This window comes from Primulina huaijiensis, chromosome 11 (assembly GCF_012295235.1).
Source record: "Primulina huaijiensis isolate GDHJ02 chromosome 11, ASM1229523v2, whole genome shotgun sequence".
NCBI classification, from domain to species: domain Eukaryota; kingdom Viridiplantae; phylum Streptophyta; class Magnoliopsida; order Lamiales; family Gesneriaceae; genus Primulina; species Primulina huaijiensis.
Genome location: NC_133316.1, coordinates 21688246 through 21710887, shown reverse-complemented (window position 1 = coordinate 21710887; position 22642 = coordinate 21688246). Strand labels below are relative to the sequence as shown.

Here is a 22642-nt window from a genome sequence, read left to right as displayed (position 1 = left end):
ACAAATACCTTTTTAAATTGATAAATATAAGTTTAAACTTAAATTATTAAAATCGCTAATGTATTAAACTTGTTTTCACAAAAAAACATAAAGTTAATATAGAAAATACAAACATAAAATGCATAGTATATACAATTGCTTACTGCATAAAAATTCTCACCAAAGTGCATTCAGAAAAGGAAAAAAAATTCTCACCACAAGAGTTACAAGTCATTTATCACATACATCTTTATCGGTTATTTGCAAAATGCTATTCTCTGCTCTGTCAATCACTGAATGGGATGAATCAGAATAACCCGGTGTTGATATGCTATTGCTTTGGCTGGGATTTTGCCAGAAATGGTTTCTTATGGCCTTGAACTTCGAATTGTCGGTTGAAAAACTGGGATCAGAAAGTAAATCTTGCACAGCAGTTTGACCTTCGAGCATGCTCACTGCTTGAGTCATTGTTGGCCTCAGAGTTGGGGCAGCATTCGTGCACAACAGGGCCACATTCAGCATCACCAATGCCTCTTCTGACGAGTAGGCCGAACCCAAGTCAGGATCAACTAGTTCCAGTAGACTACCTCGTTCTTGCAAAACATATGCCTGGTGAAGGTTTTTAAGGCATCTCAGAACCATTTCCGAACATTTTGAGTAACCTATAGCATAATCTTGTTTCTGAGTTTTTTGAACTTTCAGTCTTCTTTTTTATTTAATTTTCTCATATGCATACGAGTCAGAAAGACAGTTCCTCACAAGAAACGAATAAAATTTGGAAGCTTATATAACTATTAATTTCTATTTACATGAAAACAAAAATGAAAAAAACTTTTGGTGAAAATATATAGAAATTTTATTCTATGACTAAAACTACAGAAACTTCAGAGGAAAAGAGAATCTGAAAACAAAGGGACAGCAATGCATACCCAGTCGAGAAGATAAACAAAGTCTTCCGCTGGCCTATAGTTTGTGTTGCTTTTACCACTGACTATTTCCAGTGCAACCACGCCGAAGCTGTACACATCTGCTTTACTAGTAAGGTAACCACGCATTGCGTATTCAGGAGCCATATAACCTCTGCATGCCAATTTATAGAGTTTTTAGTCATCACAGAACTTCTTTTTTAATGGTCAATTGACAGCTCATAGACTTGCAATACATTGGTAAATTTTATAAGTGTATGCCAAAGAAACGTAAGGAAAGGTATTCTGGGGCCATCACTATTTACCCTCTTAGTTTTTTCTTTACTTTTATTTGCATATTTTGCACATGCACAAAAATATGATCTCACTTTTTCAAACTTATGGAATTTTAGTTTCTTCTCAGTTGCGTGAAACTTTTGGCGCAGTCATCAAATGCCAGCAATTTTGTAACAAAATAAGAACGGAACTTACATTGTTCCTGCAATTCGTGTACTAATATGAGTATTTTCATCCTCAGTAAGCTTTGCTAGGCCAAAATCTGATATCTTGGCATTTAAATCTTTGTCTAACAAAACATTGCTAGTCTTGATATCTCTATGAACAATTTTCAGCATTGATTCTTCATGAAGATAAGCTAAACCTCGAGCTATGCCAAGGCAGATTTTTTTCCTCGTGGGCCAGTCTAACTTCAATTTTTGTGTCACATCCTTGCCTATAATCATAGAAACTAAAAAAATAAGCTTTCTAGTGCAAATCAATTCTCTGTGTACAATAATGTTTTAAACCTGACAAATTGGAAAATATAAATATCCTTACCAAAAAGAGCACGCGATAGACAATTGTTTTCCATGTACTCATACACCAACATTAACTGATTCCCTTCAACACAACAGCCATAAAGCTTTACTAGATTCGGATGTTGCAATGCAGATATCATTCCTATTTCATTTACAAATTCACGCGTCCCTTGTTTAGACTTCGAGGACAGTTGCTTCACAGCAATTATGGTCCCATCGGATAAGAGACCCTGTTATGGATGAAAGCAGCGAAGGGGTATTTCAATATAATGGGAGGAGACCAAAAGTGAGTAAGGGCATAGCCAAGTTCGTGAGCCAAGTTCATTAATGGGAGGAGGCCAAAAGTTAATATATACCATTTTTGCAAAAGTTTTTTATTAAGTTGATAGATTTCATTCAAAAAAATATTTTCTGTGAAACAGAAATGTTTCTCGTGTTTCATGTTTTTATGATAAGCTTAAAGCAAGCCATCATTGCCTAATGTTGATGGTTGGAACAATCGTAGTACCTTGTAAACGGAACCAAAACCACCCTCACCAATTTTGTTCCCCGGATCAAGGTTTTTAGTTGCAGCCTTTATCTGTCTTAATGTGAATAGACCTGTCTGTAGATCAAGGCTTCTAAGCTCTGTAGATGGTTCAGGACTAAAGTTCATCAGGACATCAGAACTGAGATATATTAATTCAACACGGTAAACAGCTACCTACAATATTTTTTGATAATGTGAAGGAGGGGAGTTGAACCTTCACCCATCCCTCATTTGGGAGTGGCCACTGGCCACACTCCTACCCAATGGGTGGTAGCATAATTTTCTAGCGCTAAACTCATATTATGAAATCAAAGAGTGTGTGTAGATACTACTTACTAGTACTGTTTAAACAAGAAAATGATAAATCTTGAAATGACGTATTTGTGCTGAAGCTTGAGAAAATAGTAAATTTCGGACATTTTTACCTTTGTCAGTAGAAATTTTGCCTCCAAGATACCCTGCCTTACGCAAGATACCGAGAATCAAAAATAGAAGGCAAACCGCTCCAGCTGTTGCCCCAGCCAACACAGCAGATTTAATTTTTTTGTGATGAACCGGAGGTTTAAAATCTGCGACAAAATTTCACATAGAAATAGTTAAAATAGCTATATACTATAGTCTCAGCCATATTACGTATTCTTTTGGATTCTATGGTCTGAGCTCATTGTACTTGACAACAGTGAGATACAAAAGCCTCGTACGAACTATTAAAGTTAGAACACAAGCTCATACCAGAATAGTCAACACAGTCTCTTAGATGTAGAATGTGATGTGAAATTTTTAGTATCCCGGACATGCAGTTCAGAATGAAAACTCCTAGTAATGGTGGAAGATCAATTCAAATATGTGAGAAGTTCATGGATATTATATGTTTCCACTGTTTCAAACATCAACTAATTAGGATTTTACTTGTAGCGATTTAGAGTCATCCAAAACAAGAAGCAAAAATTTTACAAGAAACCAGAACGTTCTTGACACAAGACATATGGACATACTAGGATCTACTGATATGGCTGATATTAAAGGGCCATAAACTCCTCTCTCTGGAATCCCCGTCGTCCCTCTTCCTGCCCAGTATAGATGGATCTTCAAAGTATGGTTTGTAACTGTTGCAGTGAACGTCTCTACAATGGGCTTACCAGGCCCTCCAGCCTTGGCTGCAATATCAAAATCCTTCAAAACCACTTCTCCCTGCATTGGGTAATGGCATACTGTATCAGACATGATAATCCATTCAGCTGGGACACATGCAATTCGGCAGGCTGGAGGGGTGATGCATCACAAAAGAAAATGATGTGATCACATCAGAAATTGTTGTTAGAAACTACTTCACCCAAAGCTGGAGAATGATATTTATATTCCTCACATGTAAGCTGGAATCGGAGAATAAATTGCTGAAAAAACTATGCAAGGAATAACATGCATGTGGTGGATATTGGATCAAAAAATGCATGAAAAACCACCTATGACCACTGTACTGTTTTCCCAACAATTCGAACTTGTGGAAGGTGTTCAACAGAAATGTTTACATTTAACACCTTCATTGTATTTACCTGCAAATAAACATCAAATATGCGTCTCCCGAGGCTGTTGAATGAACTGTCATTTGTAAAAATAATTTCAGCAAAGTGAAGTCTCACGGTGTAGTTTCCATTTAGGAGACAAAGGCCATAGTAAGTGAGGGAAAGGGGTGATGCACGGGCAGAACTATAGAGTTCTGATTCTGGGGCACTGATGTTATATAGAGGAGAAATGTTGCTACTAATGTAGTTATCTGAATCAAGGTCATTGTCCATGAAATTCCCTGTGCTGCTAAATGCCCAGTTCTGCTTTGAGAAAAACATTGAAGCACCTCTGGCCTCTAAATCAGCTTCATATATCGTATCATTGTAGGTTATTTCTTTGCCGCCACATTTAATGTACAATGAGTAATACTCTGTTGATTGACAGTTAAACAAAATTCATCGTGATTTAAACCAACTATATAATGAACACATAGACATCTGAATAAATAATCTCTTGAATGAACAATGTCTCACGCTGATTTATTGGATTTGAACATGGAAATCCTTGCTCCAAACAAGAGTGAATTCTACCTCTACACCAAAGAAAATGTATAGATTGTTGGTGCAATACGAGGAAGGTTACTTGAAAGGAAATAATGTAACAAATAAACAATCGAAAAGTCGTAATAAAAACCAAAATATACAAAAATAGATAGTCTTACCGTTTATTAGCTGTTGATGAAAAACTTTCCACCAAGTTTCTGAAGGAAAAAAAACGTAAATTAATTGATGGTACAAAAGAAAGTGGAAAGCAGCTGGTTAAAGTATACAAAACATTTACACGCTCCCTCGTGGACATTCGGCTTGTGAGCTTTCTGATGTAAAATTGTTATAAGAGAGATCTCTGTAAATGAAATAGCAAGTTAAATATGAGAACAGATGTCATTCAATTTGATTAAAGAAACAGGCCTGACATGCTATTAGTTGTACAAAACCGAGTTGCTGCTGAAAGTCATTTGTGCACAATCATTTGAATCGAATTTGAGTGTGCTGTACTGTTAATAGTAGGTCATAAAGTAGATGGCACCGTAAGAACTAGGAAATATGGCGACAAGTTATGTTTCAGATTAAAATGTAATGAAACACGAGCTGCTGAATGATCTTTACGCGTTCTTGTTTCTTTTAATAATCCATTCTGGAATATGTCCAGTAAGCCTATTTCCTGTAAAATAGCTACCAAAACACAAAAAACAACCATGATTTAGTGTATGCTTGCTCGAGGAGTAAATAATAACCGTTTAGCAATCAAAAGCAAATCATCAAAAAGGCACAAGAACTTACAGAAAATCCAATTTTGATAGACCAAAAGAATCTGGTATCTGTCCGCTCAAATTATTAAAACTAAGGTCCCTACATTTGTAAATTACAACGTAACATTTCAATTATTAGGAAAAACATTGGAAGTCATTGTCCATGTAAAACCCATATAAAAAGACACCATATGTCAAAGTTAGAAAAGAAAGCATTCCATCCATCGATGGTGTATTAAATTAGATAAAAGAGTACAAAGACTCAGCAAATCCAATGAAAAAAGTCAATTACTTACAGATTTTTCAATTTTTCCATATCTGCAAGGTATTTAGGTATCTCTCCTTCCAGTAAGCAATTCCGTAGTATCCTACATTACATGGTCGCATATAAAGGTCCCGTGTTGAAGTACATTGATATCATTAACCAATGGAAAGATTTTTATGTAACTCACAACACTTTCATTGACTGCATATTGCTTAGTGGGGGAAAAGTTGACCCACCACTATTTAAATCACTAATCCTCCTGAAAATTATTCATGAATATAAAATAAGTGACACAACAATACATAAGCAATCAACGTGTGTTGAGGTCCAGGGAAGAGAATACTATAAAGTTACTCACAAGTCAGTTAAACTAGTCAGGGCAGAAATAGACGGAGGAATAGGTCCCGAAAGAGAGCAACCTTGTATGTGCCTATGACATGAGCCCAATTTTAATAATCTACGAAAATATAGACAGCTCTACTAATGAAAGAGTACAAGACACCTTACAATTTTTCAATCTGTGTCCAGCTGCTGATGAAATCTGGTATCTTCCCCGTGAAGTTATTATCACTTATCCTCCTAAGAATTTTAAACTATAAGTCTTTCGCCAAGAGAACCACATAAGTAAATTAATTGGCAGAGTCCTTGTAAAAACGTATCAAAGAAGATCTCAAGCCCAACAGGAAAAAGGATGATTTTTTTATTTACATAAGAAGCAAAAGAAAAAAGATCCCAGACATCGAAAAGGGGCACAAAATGAACCAGCATTTGTACTCACAAATCAGTTAAAGAGGTCAACTTGGAAAATTCCACAGGCAATTCCCCAGTGAATGCATTTGATGACAAAACACTGTCGAGGCAATATAAATAAGTCAATGTTAGGATTTGGTGAAAAGGAAGCAAACTTGAGGAAGTGTATCTGGATGAGCGCTAAAACATACAGTTTTTGTAAATTGACCAAGATTCCGATGTCCAAAGGAATGGCTCCAGAAAATCGGTTCCCCTCAAGACTCCTGTATAGATAATCTCAAGATCATTTTGAAACAGAAAGAAAAGAAAACTAACGTTCGAACAATAAAACTTCATAATATGTCCAATGCATCAAATAAAAGAGATTATACTTGAGCATACAGGTTCACAAGGGTGGTCATTGTGGTTATGACCTTAGGAAATGGACCAGATAACCTGTTTCCCATGAAAGACCTGCACTCGTGCCATCAAAAAACATGCGCAGATTATCTATTTTATAATACATGCAGAGCAAAAACTTTTGAAGCAATAAAGGAATCAAAAAGAGCTGGGATTCAAAATTACAGATCAACCAAGGTCATTGTTCCCCACTGAAGGGGTATAGAACCATTGAAATAATTGCGACTGAGATCCCTGCAAAACAAAATAAGAAAGTGAGATCAAAGGAAATTGGTGATAACATCCACAGAAGTATAGCTGCGAAAAAAATGCAACAGGAATATCTTCGAAGAAATACAACCTATACAAGGGGAAATAACTCAACTGAGTGAAAACATCAAGTATTGGGCATGGACAAGAATCAAACTCCATTTAATTCTTTACTAACTGAATGACGTCCTTTATCTAAGTAGGCAATTTTGTAGTTTTGCCTGCTTAATATTTGGAGTACAAGTTGGATTACCTTTATAAACTTCTATAATTCGTTGGGAGGATGTCTTCTCTGCCAAATGTACTTCATAATTTTCAATAAACTTCACTTCTTATCAAGAAAAATGCGCTTGCAAACATGTTCAATATGATCTTTGTAATAATGACTCACAAATGTTTAAGGTGGCGAAGCTTGAAAAATTCTGGTGGAACACCTCCTGTTAAATTTTGTGATTTCAAAGCTCTGCAGTAGTTTAATGCACATCGTTAGGAACAACCGGACGACTATCCAATAATGCCCACCAATAGAACAGTGCAAAATATGGATCACAATACACGAGAGTGTGTCAAATTTCACCATGGCCGGAGAATGTGGATCGATTGCACATTGAAGTTCGAAAACACCAAAATTACAAGCATTTGGATTAGCTATGTGAGTTAGTGGTCTATGCAGGGAGTATCAAAATGTACATTTTGAAATTGTATTTTTTAAACTTAAATTACTTTAAACTTGCTTTGACATTGGAAATGGATCGACATGCACCAGTCCATGTACATTTAAAATGAAATGATGTTATCAGAATCTACTAAAAATATCCTTTACAGTGATGTGCACCGTCCATGATTAATTATCAGTGAATCATCTTAAACCTGGTTTAAAAGACAATAATCTCGAACCTACACGAGATCCAAGTCATCAAACACGATCACATGGTAAACAATACATCCAACCATTCGATAATCTCATAAAGCCAATTATAGGATTCTTAAAAAAGTTATTAAGTTCGTTAAAAAAAAATAAGGAAAGAGAACAAGGAAATAATGCAAAGTATCTAAATAGAGGACAAGGACAGTTTTTCCATAACAAATATATCTTTACTCCGCGGTGTGGAAGTTGCAGACAGGCGCGGACCCCCAGCACGCCACTACCAGCTGGATCAATAAATGGAAAGTCAAAAATAAAAACGCTGACTCATCAATCGTTGACCGATATTCAGTCAACTAATCGCACTCTGAGCACCTAACGCTGTAGGGACTATACTTAAGCCTATGGCAATGGACACGGATTGTTTCCTTACCGCGACAATCTAAAATCCATAGTACTTGATGAACTCCATATGTTCAATGATAAAGCCCAGAATCCTCACGATTTTTTACTCCTAACGTACTTACAAATAAACATCCTCACCCGCATATTATATGGTCGATAGGCAACAAATGCAAGCACATATTTCTTAATAGAGTTTTTTTTTTCCATAGTTCTTTATAGAGTGTTGCAGTGCACAGATATGTGAATCTTTCCCCTTTAAGGTGTTTAATTCCCGCCCCTCCAGTACCCTTAGCTCCACCTTGAGCAATAGTATATATTAGGACCGTTTCTTGAACCATTTTGGGTTTTCCGGATTTTGACTACAGCTTGGATTTGAGAGAAGGAAGAATGGCGAAGAATCAAGAACATGGAGTACATACATGCTAACAACATGACAAGAGGAATTATTATCAAAACTGCAATCACAACTGACTGAGCTTTCAAAGCCTTTTCTTGTAATGGGCAAACTCCAATTTCCTTCACCGCTGCAAGGATCCTTGCTAAAATCCCAGTCATTCTTCCCCAATCTTCTCCCAATCTCTTTCAATGCCTTCACTGCCATAGAAGAAAATAAACTTTAGCATGATTTCCATCTGGGATCGAGCGAGATATCAATATTCTTAAATATTTTTTTATGGTTTAACTCTAAAATGAAAATTTAATTGCGAAAAAAAAAAAAATTTACCTTCTTCTTCTCGGAGCCGCTGCTTAGGAAGTGTGGCCTCTGAAGCAGAGATTGTGTAGATAATCAAATGAAGCCATGAAAACAGGCATAAAAGAGTAACCTTTATCATTTTTGTCACTGTACTTGGGTTGTCCAAAGTGCATGGAGCCTCAGTTCGACCATTAAATACCAATCCATTCACACTCAGCGCGTTCGTAGAGACTATAGAGCAGAAGACAATAATGAGGATAAAATTACTTAAAATTTACCTTTTTTTTTTTTTAAATAAAACTGTACCCCAACCACCAGACATATAAATGAACCAAATTCGATTCAATAAAAAAAACTCATTCGAAATCGTTATTTAAATTTATCAAGCCGATTTTGAACTTAATAATACTCAGGCAAGCTCGGACGCTCGAGCTGAACTAGTTTGTTGGTCAAGAGTATACGTCGACTCAAACATTGAAAGACTTTTTTATCTAAAAATACTCGATGACCTCGAAAAATGAGCTTATTCAACGAGTTCGAGCTCGTTTAACGAGCTGAGCTAGGAGCTATTAACGAACCGAGCTCAAACTATTCACTAACTTAATAATTTTAATATTATTCGACTAGTTTATCCCTAGCAACCGTTACTGTTAAACCCACATTAAACAAATCCTCGCACGATCGGATTAGTCTTGGAACCATGCTAAAAGATTAATGATAATGACATTATTATTGTTTCACCAAAAATGACATCTAATAATATTTAATGGCAAAAAATCATAATCATGGCCAGTTATATCGTTTTCGAGTATCATTAGCATATAATTTTTGTTCAAACAGCATAATTTTTTTAAAAAAATTCAAACTATGTTTAGGATACTGTCTGAACGTAGTTACCTTATGAGTATCATCTCATTACGAGATCACCGTTTATAATTAACTTTATTCATCCAATGCAATAACTAAATTTAGATCTAAATATTAAAATGGGACATCTGCTAGTCGTATTGTCCTCTTACGTATATACTGTCGCTTTCTTACCACATTCTCGTGGAAATGTATTTAATTATGTAAATAATAAAGTCATTGATTAACCATGAAATTCAACCTATAACAAGTTTGCAGCCGATAGATAAACGTCGTCTTGCAATTGTTTTCGTGATTGTCTGTAAATACACACGTCGTATTATTAAAGGTAAAATATTTGACCAGAGTGCAGTTTATTAAAATTTGGAAAGTTTTAATTCGAGATTAAAAAAATATTTAATTATAGAGTAATTTATAAGTTTTTCGATCCTCTTTCACAAATAAAATATTACAACACACATAAGTTGTGGAGTAAGTCTCCTGTGAGACGGTGTCGCGAATTTTTATCTGTGAGACGGGTCAACCCTATCGATATTCACAATAAAAAGTAATACTCTTAGCATAAAAATTAATAATTTTTCACTAAATTGATCTGTGAGACCGTCTCACAAGAGTTTTTGTGTGAGTGTTGTGTACCACTAATAGAAATTTATCACATATATTGATTAAAAAAAATTTACAACTGATTAATTATGAATATCATAAGATTTTTTCCGTACCCCTCGATTAGACGAAAACCCATTCATTTTTAGTAAAAAAAAATGTTTTTTTTAAAAAAACTTATGGAGATTAACTCTGATTTATCCGGAAATGAAAATTGAAAAGGGAAACGCGTTTTCTCCACTTTTTCAGGCTTTATGATCTCGAACATAGGTCGAAATCGTTGATTGTTAAAGTGGACTTTTGACTGTTTGTATCAAGTTTATTCATAAAATTTTGTTATTATTTGAAATTTTTATTTAGATAAAAAAACAATTATATTAAATATGTGATAAATAGATATAATATGTGAATTTTTGAATTTTAGTGGATCATATATTATAGTTATGTGTAAATTATATGAAAAATATTATTTATCTATATAGATAAGGTATTTTTGTAAAAACTAATTGATCTCATAAAGTCGGAACCGACCAATAAGAGCCTCAATATTTGTATATATCAACACTCATGTGCACGCATTGTATGCTTGTACGCTTTGTGTTTTAACAAAAATGGTAGATTTCAAAAAAAATACCAAAAAAATGGCATTATCGTAAACAAAATGTCACAAAAAAGCAATTGATACATCAATTTATTATTTTACGAAAACAAGTGACATTTTCGTAAGTAAGAAAACATCAAAGCTCACAAAGCGAGTTTTATTTTAGTAAATAAGAAAACATCTAATGATTAAAAAAAAGACACTATATAAAATGACTAATTTGCCTAATATTTTGATTTTGTTGAAAATTAAATTATGATATATAATCATAATTTCATCTCAAACTTCACTAAGTAATTGAAAACATTTAATTAAAGGACGTCTATTCTAATAATNCACTTGGGCCGGGGTCCAGAATTTTGTATCAATAAGATTTGGTAGGTTTTCAAATCATGATTCAATCACTTTTAAAAATAATTAAGTTTTTTTCCTAGTTTGACCGAACGATCAATCCCATCTTCCTCGCTTCTGCTGGGTGTTGATGTTATGGACAAAAAATTGAAGTGTTTGTAAATTTATATGTAGTTTCAAGAAATTTATGTTATCTCAAAAAATGTGTGTAAGAACTTAGTTGATCAGTTATGCCAGCATTTGGACGTTTAGTAAGCCAGTTTCAGTTCCAAGTTTTAAGTGATCGTTATTTTTTTATTTTTAAAAAATTATGACACTCGAAATGAACGCACTGAGTAAACTCCACGATCAACGTAGTTGCCTGCAAACTGTTCTAGCTAGGTAAAACATACTGAACGATTCAAGTGTTACGCAGATTTGATAATTCAATTGAACTCAACCATTTTCATCTTTCTTTATAGCTCTTGAATATCTCTTCGATGTGTGTTATGTATCTATAAACTAATGTGTTAAATTATTAACTTCTTCCTAGGAGCAGCGTACAAGAATTCATTCCAATTACTTACTTCTTCCTAGCTAGAGAACAGCGTACAAGAATTCATTCCTGGTATCGGGAACTCCGGCAAGGCACCAGTGGGTGCAGTCGGAAATAGCATTGTGGCCTCCTCCCCAGTAAACAGAAGGATGCCCATCTAATCTCAGCTGAGAAACTGCCGTAACATTCAGCAAATGCACTGGTTTTGACATTGAATTCAATACTCTCTCCAATACTATTTCTCCTGGGTGAGGGCCCTGCCCGCCTAGACCTTTCAGCGGTTGCGTCTGGCCCTCGCAATTTGGTGCCTTTGATCCTTGACCTCTGAAAAAATAGTTGAAAAAATCAAAAGGTGGGCTGGTTAACATGTCGTAGATAGTAATTACTTTATTGTTTCAATTGATTACCTGTCATGATCAGGAGAAACGCCCTGGAAAAATACTTTGGCGTTTGTTGTGTCAATGTTACCATCTATCCATTTAGCCCATGTTTCAAGTGCTTTCTCATAAGCAGTCAAGTGATCCAGGTCTTGAACTCTAGTGTTTACCATATATAACCGAATCCCAGCTGTGAAAATAAAATTAAAAAGAAACAGGAATCAAAACGAAAATACGAATGATTCGGTTAAATATTTCCACATCAAAAAGTTTAAGCTGTTTGAGATGTTTTTACGGTTGTTTTTTTCCGGAGTGAAGCCACCAATGCCAGGAGTCGAAAATCATGACATCCATTTCGCCCCAGATTGTGCTGGTGCTGATGGAATCCAGCTTCAGCACCCTCTTCCCGCTCGCATCCCTCGCAATATCCACAAGGAAAGCGTTTCGAAAGAAAATCAACGAAACATTGTACTGATCATACGTAAACATGCATATTAATTAATGGCACGGTAATAAAATCGGCGCCATGCATGATCACAACACAAATGGAGCCTAAGCCTATATATATGGCATCTAAGTATCTAATCTAGCCTCTCTCTCAAATGGGAAAAAATTAAAATTTCTTATATAGTTTTTGAAAACATCCACAGAATACAGCTGATGCGGGGAGTACATCTACTTGTGGCTCTGTCACTGCTTCAAGGTGATCATGTAACGTTAGTTCATAGACATGCATGCAGTAACCCAACCAGTACTACAAGAAAAACGCCCAACAACAACGCATATACAACAACGGTTTTTGTGAAAAACCGTTGTCGTATAGTCTTTAACAACGGTTTTAGTGAAAACCGTTGTCGTAGTTAAGTTTTGTAAAACCGTTGTCTTTTAGGGGGTAAAAGACAACAGTTTTCATAAAATCGTTGTCTTTTAGGAGGTCAACGACAACGGTTTTCTAAAATCCTTTGTCTTTTAGCGTTTTTTTAAGGACCGTTGTCTTTTGCCGTGTTTTTTTTATCAATCGACAACGGCTTTCAAAAACCGTTGTCGATTGGCGTATTTTTCAGACAAACGACAACAGTTTTAAAAAACTGTTGTTGAATTTAGCGACGGTTTTAATTTAACCGTCGCTACTTTAGCGACGGTTATAATAAGACCGTCGCATGTTTAAGTTTAGCGACGGTTGTTTTTACACCGTCGCTAAATTAGCGACGGTTTAGAAAAAACTGTCGCTAAAATGACCGACAGTTTTCAAATTTGCGACAGTTAAATGAAATAACCGGGCTTTACCGTCGCCAATTCTCTATAAATAGCCACATTCTCGGTCCATTTTCACAACATCACTTTACAACACTTACACGATTTTAGCTTCGATTTTGAGTAAATTTTTTCGCTTTAAATTTAAATTTTTTTGTGTTAGTTATTACAACACTTACACGATTTTAGTTTCGATTTTGAGTAAATTTTTTCACTTTAAATTTTAAATTTTTCTGTGTTAGTTAAAATTATGAATATTGTTAGCATAGTCAGATGAATATTGTTAGCATAGTCAAATTATAAGCATTTTTTTAGATTTATTAAAAGTAATTTTTTTTATTTTAATGAAAATAATAGCGACGGACATCATTAAGAAACTGTCGCTAAATTTAGCGACGGACTTGATGGTAATCCGTCGCGAAATTTAGCGACCGTTTATAAACCGTCGCTAATTGGCGACGAATTGTTTAAAGTCCATCGCTAATATTAGCGACAGATAATAAAAAAATCGTCGCTAATGCATTAGCGACGGTTTATAAACACCGTCGCTAATTGAGCTACAACAACGGATAAAAACCGTTGTCGTTGAACGGACTTTCAACAACACCCTCAGTTACAACAGTTTTTAGTGCAGCTTGTGCAGAAACTCTTCAATGGCTTTAAAACTTGGTAGAATTAGCTGATCTAGTATTCTAGTGACTCGAGTTAATCGTTTTCGCTAAGTTACCAAGACCACAAAGCAAATATTTAAGTATGATAAGCCATATATATTTCTAGCAATTCATATGATGAAGATGAAGAGAATGTGACCATGCGTGAATCTCAAAGGGGATGTATACGAAAGGCCGCCTATTCTTCCGGAGGTGTAGTTTGGCCCCGGTACTGCTACATGAATCAGGCATGCTAGAGATTGCCGCTGATTAAGACTAAGTGAATCTCCCACAAATAGCAGACGCTTCCCATTTATTTTTTCCAAGAAATCGACGCCATCAAACCTTCAATAATCAACAAAATATATGTTACTAATCATTATCAACAAAAATGTTCGTAATCTTGGCTTGTGACTATAGAAAAGGAAATTAAGGAAACAGATTTGCAACAAATGTCCAGGAAAATTAAATTAATTAAATTAAAAGGTAAACAATATCCAAGAAAACAATGTATTTCATATAAAGTAAAGGGTGGAGATAATCCCGAACTTGGGACGTGCGAAATATATATGAAACGTCAGAATCAAAAAGTGAAAAATGCAATTAATTACGTACTGATTTTGATTATGATGGTAATTAAGGGGATTAACTAAATTTTCCCTTATTTATTTGAGGGTTTATCAACATCGATATGCGCGCGTGTGTGTGTGTATATATATGTGTGTGTGTGTGTGTACACACACATGGTGGCACCCACCCATATCAACAGAATGTGAACCCAAGAAATTCGTCAGATTCCAGGGGGTGATCAGGTCAATGCAAGCAAATCAATCATTGATTTTCTACCCAAATATATGTTGTGAAAATTATTTAAAAAATTGTCGGAACATTCTTAAATTATTTATAATTTAAACCTCCTATATATTGAATTTTGAATTTTGACGCTTACCATCATGTTAAAAAATTTTACATCTTAGTTTCAAAGAGAAGTTGAGGTGGTAGTGTATGACACACATCTATCACGTTTGGTGTGCTGTCGTTGTGCCATCAAACTTAAATTCTTATTCTTTAATAAAATTAGTGTAATGGTGAGTAGGGTCGAATCCACAGGAAACGGGAGATTTATTTCTTCCGAGCAAAATGTAAATAAAAGGGGGATTTTGGAATATGAATTTAATAAAATACAAAACTAAATTTATCCAAGAAATGAAAACAATAAATTTAAATGATAATTAATCTACTAGACTAAAATGAAGAGTTTAATACGAGAAATATCTGATTCAAGGGAGTTCTACTATTTAATTATATCACTGTTCATCGGCAAACAAATAATTTATTCAAGTTGTTCCAAGCAATTAACTTTAGAATTATAGAGATAGCCGCTAAAATTCATGTATTTTCCTAAATTAATTGACCGAACCCAGCATCCCTTCAAAACTTATCAGCAACTAACTGGGCACGATAGCGTTCCATATTAATTAACGATAGCTTTTAGATTTGTGAAAACAGTTAATCCTGAAATCTAACAATCGAGATAGCTGCAATTGATAAATTCAGTTTTGTTGATTTATTTAGATTAAATATATTATGATAGCAGAACACATTTAATCTATGCTACTCGTGTACCAATCATTCATGACAATTACGGATCACTGAATTCATAGTTAGCAGTAGAAAATCCTATATCGAATTAAATTGTCAGATTAATCGATATACAATATTCATATAATTAAATCATAAATCGACAAATACTTGAAAAACAAGAATATTAAATCTAATAACGAATACCTCACAGTGATAAATTAAACAGTAAAAAACAACCCTTAAACCATACTAGAAAATTGGAGAGAAAATCCTTGAGCCCTTTCATTTCTACTCTTCACGTGAGATTTTTGGAGAGGATGGAGAAAATCTTTTCTTGTGCAATGATTCAGCCGCCTCCCTACCTCACGTTTGGTAGGTTATATCAAGGATAGAAAAACTCATTAATTTAAATCATAATCTCTAAAAATCATACCAAAGATATGATAGAGTTTTTTTTAGAATAAAACTCTATCTTATCTTTATTTCTCCCAATAAGAAAAATATCTCTCCAATTATTTTTCATAAATCAAATACCATAATTAGGAGTCTAAAATATGATATTATCTTTGCAATTTTCGGACTTCAGATTTAGTTATGCCGGTAGCTGAAGAATAGTCACAAGGCGTGATCACGCCTTGTGGAAAGACCTCTTCTGAATTTTTTACTGCTTCAAGTCTTCCACGAAAATTATATCAGCAATTTTAATTGTGATATAAAATCACCCTTTTAGCACAGATTTATCTCACGAAAAGAAAACTTCCTCCTACAATAAAATCACACAAAAATGTGACAATTAAGCATGTTGAAAATGGTAACAATGAGATATATGACAACAAAAAATACCAACTATTATGAGCCTATCAATATCATATGTTCAATTCTTCTTGATAGGGTATGCAGATGTCTTCCCAGTTTGACTCTGTTACACATGACTTGTCCAATATAGTTTATCTGATCATCGTGATTTGCAAACTATTGTAACGATCATTTGGGTTTATGTTGAGCACACAAAAAAAATACGGGTTACAAGGTTTAAAAAATATATTGTTTATATCCCAGAAGTCTATATACTCTAACAAGACAGTTCAATAAATAATTTTCTTTCATAACATTATCAACAGATTTTTTTTAAAATTTTTTTGGATAAGAACATTATCAACTGAATATTGTCTTATTCTTTGTGGCCACTAACTTCGACAAAATTCATTTATTAATGATAGGCAAAAACTTGTGTGAGACGGTCTCACGGATCGTATTTGTGAGACGAATCTCTTATTTAGGTCATCCATGAAAAATATTACTTTTTATGCTAAGAGTATTATTTTTTATTGTGAATATAGGTAGGGTTGACCCGTCTCACAGATTAAGATCCGTGAGATGGTCTCAGATGAGATCTACTCTGAATGATAATGATGGTATGGTGTATTTTATCACATATATATAATTGAATAATAATAAAGATACTATGGATATATTGTACAACGATATTTATAACAATTATATCGTAAAATTTGATATCTATCATATCGTGAGATTTTGCTATTATTTAATAAGATTTTGTATTAAATTTATTATTAAATTTTAATAAATGAAATTTTTGTAATGAATTTTTGTGTTATAAGAATTGTTATACAAATTTAATTATATATATAGTATTACTCTATGGCAAAAACTTGTGTGAGACGGTCTCACGGATCGTATTTGTGAGACGGATCTCTTATTTGAGTCATCCATGAAAAAGTATTATTTTTTTATGCTAAGAGCAGGGGCGGAGGTATGCCCCACCTAAATTTTTGGACGGAGGTATGTGTGGGGCTGGGTTGGGCTCTAGCCCCACATAAATTTTTTTTTTTTAAAAAAATAAATATGTTTTTTTTAAAAATTTGTTGCTTAGTCCCATTACATTTTCTCTATTTTTCATTTTTGGCTACATAGTTATCAAAAAGAAAGTGAACGAACATGATAAATGGTTGGAATAATAATAATATTACTAATAATAATAATAACAATAATAATATACAAAATAAAATAATATTAATAATATTACTAATAATAATAATAATAATAATATACAAAATAAAAAAAATATCTAACCTAACGTCACTCCTAACCCCTCAATTCCCAAATCCCATTCTCGGTTTCCCCATTCACCGATTCACNGTATTACTAATAATAATAATAAGAATAATAATAATAATATACAAAATAAAAATATATATCTAACGTAACGTCACTCCTAACCCCTCAATTCCCAAATCCCATTCTCGGTTTCCCCCTTCACCGATTCACAATTCACGCCTCCAGGCTCCAATGATCTGATAATCAAGTCTCCACTTCCACTCTCGATTCTCAAAGGTCAACCAACACAAGAAAGGTATTTATCAATGATTAAGCTTTTACACTATATATTAAATATGCTAATTTAAATTTAAATACAAAATTTCTGCCACTCAACTCATGATACTGCAAATTATGTCTGTTGTTTGTGTTTCCCAATACTCAATGGATACTATCTTTTGTTTATAGTGTTTGGTGAGATTTTGTTTAAGATTCATAATTGTATATGCGCCAGTTAATGAATTAATTGTCAACAATGCATCCTTCGAATATTATGCATTAATCCATAAGCACTTACTGATGAACTTACATTTTAAATAGTTATCGTCTGTGTGCATCCTTCAAATATTATGAATTAAACCATATAGTTTACTAAAGATTGTGATATTTTATGGTGTAGACGCCATCAAGGAGAAAAGAAACTCAAGAATGAAGAAAAGGAAAACCATCGACTTATTTTTTAAACAAAAAGAGCAGACATCGGCAAGTCAGGACCATTCTTCATCCAATATTGATGTCTCAAATCTCAGTGATCAACAGCTTAACAAATCTCCTAGAATTGATGTTGATGTGAGTTCTCTTGAACCTGATCCGGCATTACGTACTCCGATATGGAAATATCCTGTTAATCAAATGGATGAAATTAGACGAGCTTATATCAAGATGGAGCCATATCAATCAATTAAGAAAGAGTATCCACCAACCAAATTTGGAAGTCAAAATCGACGATTCCAAAGTCACTGGTTTAAAAAATTTACTTGGTTAGAGTACTCTCCTTCGAAAGATGCTGCATTTTGTTTTTCGTGTTTCTTGTTTGAACATAAGCATCCTCGTAATCCTGCATTTACAATGGATGGATTCAAATATTGGAAGCGAGTTAATGATGGCGATAGATGTGCATTTTTTATGCATATAGGATGCAGTATTTCACCACATAACAATGCTGTGGAATATCTTGATAATTTGATGAATATACCTCGTCATATTGACAAAGTGATAAATGCACAATCTTCAGAAGAAAAACAGAAGAACAGATTGCGGCTTACAGCAACTATTGAAAGCATTCGATGGCTCACTTTGCAAGCATGCGCATTTAGAGGGCATGATGAATCTCCATCTTCTAATAATCGTGGAAATTTTATCGAGATGATAAATTTTATAGGAAAAATGAATAAGAGTATTGGGGACATCGTATTAGAGAAAGCTCCTAAGAATGCAAAGTATACTTCATCAGATATTCAGAAAGATGTCTTGAATATCATTTCCAATCAAGTGAGAGCCAAGATCCGTAAAGAAATTGGGAATGCAAAATTCTGCATTTTAGTTGATGAAGCGAGAGATGCATCTAACAAGGAGCAGATGGCTATTATATTAAGATTTGTGGATACTGAAGGCTTTTTACGTGAGCGGTTTTTTGCCATTGTACACGTGACAGATACAACTGCTGCAACACTTAAAAAAGAAATATCTGACGCACTTGGTCGTTATGACTTGCATATCCACAACATGCGTGGACAGGGATATGATGGTGCTAGCAATATGCGCGGTTCTTGGAATGGATTGCAGGCTCTTTTCTTGAAATATTGCTCGTGTGCATATTATGTACATTGTTTTGCTCATCGACTTCAACTAGCATTAACTACAGCGGCTGAAAAAGAGGTATCCATTTGGTTATTCTTTTCGAAATTGAATTCCATTTGTAATCTCATCAATGCATCTCCTAAACGGCACGGTGAGTTACATTCTGCTCAAAGAATTGAAGTTGCGCATATGGTAGCTACTGGTGAACGTGATACAGGTAGAGGATGTAATCAAATTGGAAATTTATTACGCCCTGGAAAGACTCGTTGGAGTTCTAATTTCGACTCACTTTGTAGCATGATTGATATGTATAGCTCTGTGACTACCGTGTTAGAAAATATGGTGAATGATGGAGCTTCTAATTCCATTCGTGGTGAAGCTAGTGGTGCATTGATTGCGATGAAGTCTTTTGATTTCATATTCATATTACACTTGATGCATAAGATAATGGGGATAACAAATCTGCTTTGTCGAGCATTGCAAGAGAAATCTCTAGATATTTTAAGTGCAATGGATTATGTTTCAACGACTAAAACTTTGCTTCATACTTTGAGAGAAGAAGGATTTGATCTCCTACTTAGTCATGTGAAAGAAGTTTGTGTCAAGTATGACATTGAGATGCCTCACATGGAAGCTCGTTATAAATCTGGTACAGGCCGTTCTTGTCAACATATTGATTCAATCACAGTTGAGCACCACTATCGATTTGATGTATTTACAGCTGCAATAGATTTTCAAGTTGAAGAGCTTAATAATAGATTCAAGGATGAGTCAGTTGAACTTCTTAAACTTAGTTGTGCTTTGGAACCTAAAGAAAACTTTAAGCTTTTTAATGTTGATCATATCCATCGACTTGCTGAGAAATTCTATTATCTTGATTTTGATTCACAAGATTTGCATCACTTGAGAATGCAATTGGATCACTATAAACTTGATGTTGCTGGCCATGAAAGATTTCAGAATTTATCAACTATTTCTGAATTATGTCGAAGATTAGTTGAGACAAATAAGTCAGGAACCTACGATTTGATTGACAGGTGATTTTATATATTTTTATCTACGTCGTTTACTTATTTATCGAATCTGATATATTTATTTAACTGACAGGTTGATTCGTCTTGTTTTAACTCTCCCCGTTTCTACATCAACAACGGAACGAGCATTTTCAGCAATGAAACTTGTTAAAACAGCTCTTCGTAACAAGATGGAAGCAGAGTTTTTCGGAGATTCTATGGTAATCTACATCGAACGAGATTTGGTTGAAAAAATTGATAACGATTTAATAATTAATGAGTTTTATTCTAAGAAGAATCGAAGAGCACAACTTCAGTAGTGTTTTAGCTTCATGTTTTTGAAGGTATTAAATATTAAATACTCTTGTTCTATATTTTCATGAATTGAATGTTTACATATTTTTATTTTGAATTTTTTAGTTAATTATTTATTTTATTAAATACAGCATGAGACGGAGTCAGCCCCAGGTAATTTTGAATCCTGGCTCCGCCCCTGGCTAAGAGTATTACTTTTTATTGTGAATATGGGTAGGGTTGACCCGTCTCACAGATTAAGATTCGTGAGACGGTCTCACATGAGACCACTCTTACTCTATATAATTACAAAATCATCGGTCCATGTATATATGCACGATATTGCAAGGTCGTTAATTGCCCCTAGCTATAGCTCTAGCAAAATAATCAATTTATAAGGTACAAATTTGTGTGAGACGGTCTCACGGGTCGTATTTGTGAGACGGATCTCTTATTTGGGTCATCCATGAAAAAGTATTACTTTTTATGCTAAGAGTATTACTTTTTATTGTGAATATGGATTAGGTTGACCCGTCTCACAGATTAAGATCCGTGAGATGGTCTCACATGAGACCCACTCAATTTATAATATGACTGAAACGTGAAAGCAATGCAGAAATAAAGAAGAAAATTTACTTACGAATTTGTTGGCCAAAGTTCACATCACATCGAAAATTAAATAATGTAAATCAACAAATTTCAAGTTAATCGTCTGAAATTTGATCGTCTCTGCATGCAAAAAATCTTGATTTATATATTTGATAACATGGAAGTTTTGTTTGATCTCCATAATTTGTTGATCACTTTCAAATTTACCTTTTTATTTAATTAATTGTCAAGATTGCATTCCCTAAATATTAGTTAATTTTAAAAACCTACCGTACATTATTTTTCACATTAATTATTAAACTAATTATATTTTAAGATTTAATCATAACTGTTATATTACTTAATTATAATAACAAACTCATTATTTAATTATTAATATAATTTAAAATATACCTTAAATTTTAATAGGACATAGAAATTATATTTAATTTAAGTTCAATATAATAGATGATTGAACGTCCAAGTTACGTTTGATTTTTATAAGTTTGTTAGTTTGATATATCGATCTCCAAGTACTTAAAAAATCTGATTTAGTATAATTCTTTATTTATTTGAAATTTAAATATGCCAAATATATCAAAGTTTTAAAATAAATAGTTATCTTGTACATATTTTATTTCTTTAATTTTGTTTTTTTGGTTATTGGAGTTAAACTTTTGTACAATATTGACCAATTAATTCTTCAAAGTTTAGTTAATTGGCAATTTACTGACGTATATATGTTGTATATTTAGACATGTTATAATTATAATAATAATAATAATAATAATATTTTAATTAAATTAAATATTATAAAACTGGTAGTACGTTTAAATTTTTTGCAGAAAAACATATTTCTAAGGTTTATATAAGATAATATAAATATATATATTTTTATCGTTATGTAAGATTAATAAAATTTTGGTAAATCAAAATTTTGTATACCCCAATATTTTTTACATATTTTGTAGAGAGAGAAAAAAAAAAGTTCACCAAAATTTTATGCCCTACTAAAATTTGGGAAAAATTTTTTTTTGTTATTTTATAATTTTTATATAGTAAAAAAATTGTGACAAAGCTTTAAAATATGAAATTTTAATTTTGTGATGTACACAAGTTTTTCATTTAGAATTTTTAAGATAAATCAAAATTTTACAATACATAGAATAATAGGTAACATATAAAAAATTATGCCCGACAGATATATCATCCATATAAATTAGTTACCTCGGTAAATTGCATGATCCCTTGGGCTTCCATGGTATTTCATGTAGTCTTTATCAGGTCTTCATTCTTCTGGCAATCGTACTGTTTGTACATAAACGAGCATTGTG

At 33.5% G+C, this 22642-nt stretch overlaps 2 protein-coding genes, 1 long non-coding RNA gene and 1 pseudogene across 5 annotated transcripts; 2 read left to right on the top strand and 2 right to left on the bottom strand.

The window, feature by feature from the left end:
* Nucleotides 1-87: 87 nt before the first annotated feature.
* On the bottom strand, nt 88-8898 carry LOC140987505 (probable LRR receptor-like serine/threonine-protein kinase At1g07650). 3 transcript variants are annotated; one of them, XM_073456026.1, is made up of 24 exons: nt 8704-8898; nt 8399-8573; nt 7101-7172; nt 6626-6694; nt 6443-6514; nt 6253-6324; nt 6090-6161; nt 5819-5890; nt 5670-5741; nt 5499-5570; nt 5343-5414; nt 5078-5146; nt 4904-4969; nt 4578-4640; nt 4459-4497; nt 4271-4329; nt 3785-4167; nt 3227-3422; nt 2657-2800; nt 2211-2329; nt 1722-1932; nt 1377-1617; nt 909-1059; nt 88-588 (listed from the first exon to the last, which is right to left on the bottom strand). In XM_073456026.1, exons 1-24 carry the CDS (start codon nt 8810-8812, stop codon nt 211-213), a joined length of 3048 nt encoding a protein of 1015 aa, XP_073312127.1. In that variant the 5' UTR covers nt 8813-8898; the 3' UTR covers nt 88-210. The 3 variants fall into 3 exon arrangements, with proteins under 3 accessions (XP_073312127.1, XP_073312128.1, XP_073312129.1); XM_073456027.1 differs by lacking the exons at nt 7101-7172; nt 8399-8573; nt 8704-8898 and having other exon boundaries at nt 6433-6514; nt 6626-6665; XM_073456028.1 differs by lacking the exons at nt 6626-6694; nt 7101-7172; nt 8399-8573; nt 8704-8898 and having other exon boundaries at nt 6433-6567.
* On the top strand, nt 4579-4969 carry LOC140987506 (uncharacterized). The gene is made up of 2 exons (XR_012177146.1): nt 4579-4783; nt 4814-4969. It is a non-coding gene; the product is annotated as an uncharacterized lncRNA (long non-coding RNA).
* Nucleotides 8899-11530: 2632 nt separating the features above from the next.
* Nucleotides 11531-12755, bottom strand: LOC140987288 (protein trichome birefringence-like 43; annotated as a pseudogene).
* Nucleotides 12756-17753: 4998 nt separating this feature from the next.
* LOC140987287 (uncharacterized) lies at nt 17754-20916 on the top strand. Its single transcript, XM_073455740.1, has 3 exons — nt 17754-17869; nt 18233-20450; nt 20521-20916. Exons 2-3 carry the CDS (start codon nt 18262-18264, stop codon nt 20744-20746), a joined length of 2415 nt encoding a protein of 804 aa, XP_073311841.1. The 5' UTR covers nt 17754-17869; nt 18233-18261; the 3' UTR covers nt 20747-20916.
* The last annotated feature ends 1726 nt before the right edge of the window (nt 20917-22642 follow it).

Coding starts and splice junctions, on each gene's coding strand:
- LOC140987287 (XM_073455740.1), top strand. CDS start 18,262: ATGAAGAAAAGGAAAACCATCGACTTATTTTTTAAACAAAAAGAGCAG. Junction 20,451..20,520: donor ACCTACGATTTGATTGACAG/GTGATTTTATAT, acceptor TTTAACTGACAG/GTTGATTCGTCTTGTTTTAA.
- LOC140987505 (XM_073456026.1), bottom strand. CDS start 8,812: ATGATAAAGGTTACTCTTTTATGCCTGTTTTCATGGCTTCATTTGATT. Junction 5,147..5,342: donor ATGGAAAAATTGAAAAATCT/GTAAGTAATTGA, acceptor TTACAAATGTAG/GGACCTTAGTTTTAATAATT. Junction 1,060..1,376: donor ACACGAATTGCAGGAACAAT/GTAAGTTCCGTT, acceptor ATTGGCATGCAG/AGGTTATATGGCTCCTGAAT.